The sequence below is a fragment of the Trypanosoma grayi genome (genome assembly GCF_000691245.1).
Source record: "Trypanosoma grayi strain ANR4 Tgr_836_V1, whole genome shotgun sequence".
Taxonomy (NCBI): Eukaryota; Euglenozoa; class Kinetoplastea; order Trypanosomatida; family Trypanosomatidae; genus Trypanosoma; species Trypanosoma grayi.
Window position 1 is genome coordinate 594 of NW_008826455.1, and position 6,937 is coordinate 7,530.

Here is a 6,937-nt window from a genome sequence, read left to right on the forward strand (position 1 = left end):
AGAGAGAGAGAGACGAGTCTCTCCCCTCCTTCGCCTCCCGCACTTGTGCTTCAATGCGCGATGGCGCGTCACCACTCCTCCCTTTCTCTCTCTCTCTTTTCTCCCTGCAGCTCCGCTGCTTCGCCACGCCACGCCCGCCCCCCACGTTGTCTGCCCCGTGAGGCATTCCGTCCGCACGCGAGAAACGAGAGAGAAGCGACGAATAGCCGAGTGGAAAACGCGCCACCCACCCCCACCCCTCCAACATGGAAGCGAAAAAAAACTACAGAGAGCTCTCGAAGTTTGCTGTTGTTGCCGCATCCAGATGAGAGACAACAGTGTGCGACGCTCAGCCACTACATCTCATTTCCACAGCATTCGCCACACGTACAACAAACAAAGCTACAGACACACAGGTAGAGAGAGAGAGAGAGNTGCGACGCTCAGCCACTACATCTCATTTCCACAGCATTCGCCACACGTACAACAAACAAAGCTACAGACACACAGGTAGAGAGAGAGAGAGAGTGTGTGTGTGTGTGTGTGTGGGAGGGAGAGAGTGGATTAGAAGGGCAGAGCTGCGCTGGCCTGGCGGCGGTGCATTGAGAAGGCTTGGCCTTCCTCTCCTCGCACTTTTCCGCCCACCCACCCACGCAGACACACACACACACACACACATACCAGTACTACTTGTGTACCACTGCTGCCTCCATGACCTCACAGCGGGCCTCCTCCAGCACTGCAGCGTCCAGCGTAAAGAAAATCAGAGGCTTCACGCGTGTGTAGTACGTAAGACTGTCCTGTGGTGCTGCCGCGTTGCTAGCGGCACCTCCCGCAGCCAATGGTGACATCTGCTCCTCTCCCAACAACTGATGCAGTGACGGGGCGGGCTCAGTGTGTTGCACGTGGCGCGGCACGCCTGCATCGCCACTGTCGAACACCAATCCATCGTCCATCCACACATAGACGTGCCGCACCCACGCCGCCCGCTGTCCCACCACCAGCGGGCGGTTCAACGAGATAATTGAGACACAGAAGGGGGAGTCCGCCACGTACACCAGCGACACCGACGCCCGCACCAGCGAGACGTGAATGCCAGACTGTGCAGCAGCTGCAGCCTCGGCGTCACGCTGCAAGGAATTCGGTAGAGGAGTGAAGAGGCACTCTGTCACAAGGCCGCTAGGAACCTCAGAGGTCCCATTTTTGGAGCTGTCATTGCTGCTCGCATATTTCTTGTCGCTTTTGTTTCGCCTGTTGGCGCTACTGATGCGGACGCGCTGGCCATTCTCGTCGGCAAATGTGCAGGCTCGTAGCGGCTTCAGCATCCACTCCTTCGCATACTCCTTCAGCTCCTCTACATCCTTCGCGCAGAGCACGAGCGACACCTTCAGCACATACGCGACAGGAAGCAGCGGGGTTATGTACGGTTGGTACTCCAACAGCCACTCTGGACGGGGCTTCAACGCCATGCGGGCGCGTCGCAGCGCCATCTCCGCTCGTATCGTCATGGAAGCACTGAGGCTGTGTGACAAGGATCCAAGCAGTGCACGGCTACCACCACCCCCAGAAGACATGGCTGCCGCCATGGCTACATTAGCAAGCGACAAATCGTACGTCTGAAAACGTGGAATTGATAGGAACGCTGGTGCCTTGCGCAGAATCACACCCGCCTCTGGTGTAACCTCAAAGACACCGTGCGCTGCGAGAGCGGCACGAGTGGGCGTGCCGTTGGGCTCCCACAATGCCGCGTACGCCGCGACGAGGCCGGCGGGTGACCAGCCGGACGTAGCGGAGGAGAGAAACAGTCGTGCCTCCTTCACACCGCAGAAGGTGTGCTCCCCCAGCGAGTAGTTCGCCACTTCCACAAAGCTCAACGTGGGTAGTGGCGTCTCAAAGACAAAAACGATCTCAACTCCACTTACACACGGAAGCGTCAAGGCAGTGTTAACATCCTCATCGAAAAGGTAGACGAGGCTATTCGTCCATGCATCAGACCCGCCGTCGCCACTGCCGTCGCCGCTCTGCTGCTGTGGTGGAAAGCGCACATACCAGTGGGTGATGTGATGGCTCACCAAGTCTCCTTGTGCGTCGCGAAAGCGAAGGCCGCTGAGGCCCATTTTCTCTGTGTCGCCCCATGTACCAAGCAGCAGCAAGCAGACAGATGTCACGTCCTTCGGGCACCCTGAAAAAGTGCCTTGCAGGCTTGAGGAACAGCAGGGAGCATAACCAGAAGAAGCCGTTGCCGTTGCATTGGGTCGAATGTCCTGTCGTGCCCCACTTGTTTTGACAAGAGCTGCAGCAGGAATCACTACACTATTCTCGCTCCCAATCCGTTGGGCCTGGTTTTCGTTGCCAGAACTAAACAGTACTGTCGTTGTAGACTGACACGTGGCATCCTTTGGCGGTGCCAAAGCGCTCGACTGCCGTTGAGAGTCAGGCATCCAACCTTGAGCCGGCATATTTGTATTAGACGTTGTAAGCAAACGCTGTAGCACACTGGCATCCTCGGTGAAGAGTATATTCTCACAGTTCTCCAGACCGACCCTCTGGGCGGGAACGATGTCGCCTGTATTCGCTGCAATCTCTCCGCGGAAGACGAGTTTGTCATCGATCGTCATCTCCAGAAGACGTACACCTTTATTTGCATGAACCCGCCCACGACCGCTGTAGTTGTACACCCGGACCATTGATATGACCGCTGCTTCTGGAAGAATAAACCCGATCAGGTGGTGGCTGTCGGCGGTAAAGGGCATAGTGAAAAGCTGTGTGTCGTCATGTGTGTTTTGAATGCCATTCACAAGATTTGCCACTCGTTGTCGTGGATCGACCTCTTCTGCAGCATCAGCCTCGCCATCTCTTGCGTCCCCAACAACAGCAGTAGCAGATGCCTCACCAGGGATGGTTGGGTATTCTACAATCACGAAGAGACGGCTGTGCGGGAGCGTGCACGTCAGTGTCGTGAGCCCACCCTCCGTTCGTCGTCCCTCCAGTGGCGGTGACTCGTTGCTCTCCGGCTCCTTCTTCTCACGATGCTTCCGTTTCGGCTGTATCAGCTGTTCTCCCACGCAGTCTGGGGGTGGGATAAGTCGCTTCCCCGTCTCGTCAAATATCTCCACGCCGTTAAGCCCCACCTCATGCATGTCGCCCCATGTGGTGAGGAGATTCAACAGGATGAACCTTCCTCGAGGCATTCCGTCCGCGAGGAATGGCTCCATAGCAACAGTACCACGTTGGTTTCCAGCGCAGCTGTCGTCCCATGTGAAGGTTGCCTCTTGCTGGAGCTGCGTCGCAAAGGTGGTGTTCGCCGATGTAACTGAACCGCCCCGCCCCCGTGGCGACTCACACGAGAATGGGATGCCTTCAGGGCTGAAGCTGCCGTATGCAGAGCTGTCACACGGGAGCTGCAGGGGTTTTATCGCGAGGTGGTGCGGGCTCGGGGACACGCCAATCCCCTCCACAGTTCCCTCCTGCGGGGCATCAAGGAGAGGAGCAACTGTCGGCCACTCCGCGGTGGCGCCCATGTGCGACAGCCGCCCCATAACACGGCTACTGTGCATATCGCACGCTCGACTACTTCGGGTGATGCTACTACTGATTTTGTTGCTTGTGCTACCGCCGCTGTGTATGTTTCTGTGCCTTCTGGGCAGGTAGGACAGACTGTGGCGCGACGGCTCCATCGAAATCTATGAAACTATTTACGTATCCGTGTTAATATTATCGGTTTCCTCTGAGTTGAGATGGAGACGTTGTGTTGGGCGCAACGTTGATGCTCACGTTTTCTTTTTTTTTTTTCGTTTATCGCGTATACTCTTCGATAGGCACACCGCTCCCTTCCCTACAAGGTGGAAGGACGGTTACTGTTGCTGCTTGTTGTTCCTGTTGCCTCTCTTCAAGAAGCGGCAGTGATGTGCGTGAGAGTGAAGAGCTAGGGGAGCAAAGAAGTGGGTGCACCGTCCAAGCAAGCGACGGCCCCGCCGGGATCAGGCAACGCACATTAAATATCACGGCACGAATAGACAAATACATTTTTTTTCCTTTTTTACAGGCTTGGTGCTCATCATGACATTTTCTTTTTTCTTTGGGTATTTGCGTGCTTTCTTGATTGTCGACCTTTTGGTCCTTCTCGTCATTATCTTCGTTGTTTTGTTGGCTTTCTGTCCTGTAAATATATATATATTTATCACGTCTGCGTTGGCGATGCGCCGGCAACACGCAATATTAGTTGCCCCCACCCACACCTCTCTCTCTCTCTCTTTCTCTCTCTCTCTATCTGCCATCTTCCAGATTGTCTTAACGTATCGTTCAAGCGCCAATGCATATCCGTATCGATATGCCTGTCCGCTCGGGTGTGCCCGTCCACCCCCCTCTTCCAGCCTCTCCGCATCAACGGAGTAGGGCGAGGAGGCGCGCAACACAAATCTTCCCCGCGTGCATCAGCCACATGGACGCCCCATCCACCAGAGCAATGCCACACATATACACACACACACACACAAAGACATCAAAAGCAATGTGAGTTTCCATATATCTTCCGGTTTGTCTACATATTTGCGCACCGCTCTTCTTATGTTGGCCTATGCGCGTCACCGCACGCAAGACACATACACCCTCGACCGTTCATTTTTTTTTTTTTTTGGGGGGGGGTTCATTTTACTTTTTTCCCATGAGATGATTTGAACATGCCAATGACTCTTTTGGTAATCTCCACGAACCAAATATACTGCAGCAGCTGAACCACGCTGACGAGCACCATCGACAGTACCAGTGGTACTTCGCCGTGCACTAGTGTTCCACCAGCCTGGTAGTTTGCCACCAAGTTCATCGCTGTCTGCTTCATCCACGACCCCGTGACAATACTGCCGCCCACCAGGCGAATGACAACGAAGAGGAGTACAAACACGCCCTCCATGACCGTCGCAAGAGGGAAGAGCGGCACCATGTTGAGCGTGCGTATAATGGACGATATGTGCAGCGGACTGTTGCTGAGCTCGAACATGCCTGTGAAGTAGGAGCCATAGTGGTCCGAGTAGGGGAAGGACAGCAGATACGCGCCCACAAAACTCACGATTGCGTGCACCTTCCACAGCCGCTCCCACTTGTATACGTAGCAGACTATAATGTCCCACGCAAAGTACGACACGATGGTGACACGGAAGAAGCGGTAGCCCGGTACCTCCTTGTACTGATCGTTGTGGAACCTGAAATGATGCACGCGCAGGTCGTTGATAAAGCATACTGCGGCGCCGATCATCAGGAGGCCGTTGCAGACGCTGACGGTGCGCACCACGATGTCCTGGCGATTCGCACGCGGCATTCCCGTGAAATTGGCGCCGAGTAGGCGGGAGTACACGCGCGATATAACCCACTGCACCACAAACCACGAGAGAAACATAGGCAAGAACAGCGAGAAGTCACGAACAAAGGGCGCTATGTAAAGATCATACGCCCCATATCGCCCCATGTCGCCTTCCCTGTTGGTGTGCTTTTTTTTCTCGTTCTTTGATGTTGTGATCTTTCTCTTTTTTAGTGGTTACGTCGTGGCTATTGTTATGTCTTGCCACCGCTCCACCTGCTGCTGCTGTAGTAGCTACTCCGATCACTCACTTTGCCAGTGGTCGTTCCGGACTCGGGTATTTGTTCCTTTTTTTTTTTTTTCGTTCTGTCTCTTCTATTTGATTGCTCCTCTCCTTCTGATGTGTTTAGAGACCGCTTACCCCGCCAGCGAATCCCTTTGTTGCGTCTGTGGCCACAGTTGGGAGGGGGTATCAACGGTTGTTATTGTGGGGATGCGTTCACTAATCGCTGTCGCCGTAGGGAGTCCTTCTTACCCCCAGTAGCTTGCGTTGTGTGCGGGGCACAACGGCACAGGTGAGAAACATGAGGGCCAAACAGGAGGAGTGTCTTGCAGAGACATACACACAAACACACACACACACACAGAGAGAGAGAGAGAGAGAGACATAACGGACACACACACGCACACCAGCCGAGCCACAGGCACCCACATAGAGAGAGAGAGAGAAAAACAGGCAGGCATACAAAAGCGTTGCGTGGAGAGGGGAAAGGAATAAGAAGTGCGATTCCTTTTGATGTGACACGAATAGTGGCGAAGGGGGTGTTCAGATTATGCATTTAATTTTGTGTTTACGATGTTCGTCTGTTTTTTTTTTTTTGCTATTTCTTTGTCTTTAAACCACTATCATGTCTTCTACCTACGACACTGCTGCAGCTGCTGCGAAGTCACCACTCCACCTGTCCAGCCAGCCCACACTTCCAGTTCTTTCTTCTTACTTTCGCACTTCCGTATTCCTGCCCAGGCAGCCACTTAACGGACTGCATCCCAACAGCTCATTCTCAAGACAGAGAAGGCAGCCATGTACATCGCATCTCGAACGCATGGTGGGGGGTTGTTTTTTTTTTTTTTCCTCATTCATCTTACTGATGCTGCCATGAAATACTCCGCTTTTTTTTCCTTTTCTTTCGTTCGTTCTTTTTTGTTTTGTTTTTAATGTGTTCGAGTGCGTTTGCATTTCTCATCGCGTCCTCCTTCTGAAATGAAAAGAAAAACGATGGATGAGCTTCTGGTTTGCTCCTGTGTTTAACTTCAAGCTTATTATGATTTCCGCCGCTTGCGTCATCTCTCCGCTGTGGTGGGGGCGGTGACTTCCTCCTCCACCCCCTCCTGCTGCTGCCGCCCTGTACCGGTGGGCGCACGGCTCGGTGGCTCGTCGCACTCAGGCAGCTGCCTTCACCTCCTCCGCCGCCTCGCCGTCGGCGTGCTTGCTGAACTGCGACCAGTACTTGTGCATCTCCAGCGCCACCACACAGCTGTCACGCACAATCGGCTCCTCGTGTTTCGCGTACACCTCAAGCGTGCGCAGCGTCGTGGGGTCGGCGATGGCGCCCAGCGCCTCCGCCGCCTCGTGGCGCACCATCGGCGCCTCGCGCTCGTCCTGCA

General features: G+C 54.4%; 3 protein-coding genes across 3 annotated transcripts; all 3 read right to left on the reverse strand.

Moving 5' to 3' along the window:
* Positions 1-665: 665 nt before the first annotated feature.
* DQ04_08361000 (hypothetical protein) lies at positions 666-3,536 on the reverse strand (the record flags this gene model as incomplete). The annotated part of the gene is made up of 1 exon (XM_009315528.1): positions 666-3,536. The coding sequence occupies one exon, from the start codon at positions 3,534-3,536 to the stop codon at positions 666-668; it is 2,871 nt and encodes a 956-aa protein (XP_009313803.1).
* Positions 3,537-4,624: 1,088 nt separating this feature from the next.
* On the reverse strand, positions 4,625-5,440 carry DQ04_08361010 (hypothetical protein; the record flags this gene model as incomplete). Its single annotated transcript, XM_009315529.1, has 1 exon — positions 4,625-5,440. One exon carries the CDS (start codon positions 5,438-5,440, stop codon positions 4,625-4,627), a length of 816 nt encoding a protein of 271 aa, XP_009313804.1.
* A 1,273-nt stretch (positions 5,441-6,713) lies between these two features.
* DQ04_08361020 (deoxyhypusine monooxygenase) lies at positions 6,714-6,914 on the reverse strand (the record flags this gene model as incomplete). Its single annotated transcript, XM_009315530.1, has 1 exon — positions 6,714-6,914. One exon carries the CDS (start codon positions 6,912-6,914, stop codon positions 6,714-6,716), a length of 201 nt encoding a protein of 66 aa, XP_009313805.1.
* Positions 6,915-6,937: the final 23 nt, after the last annotated feature.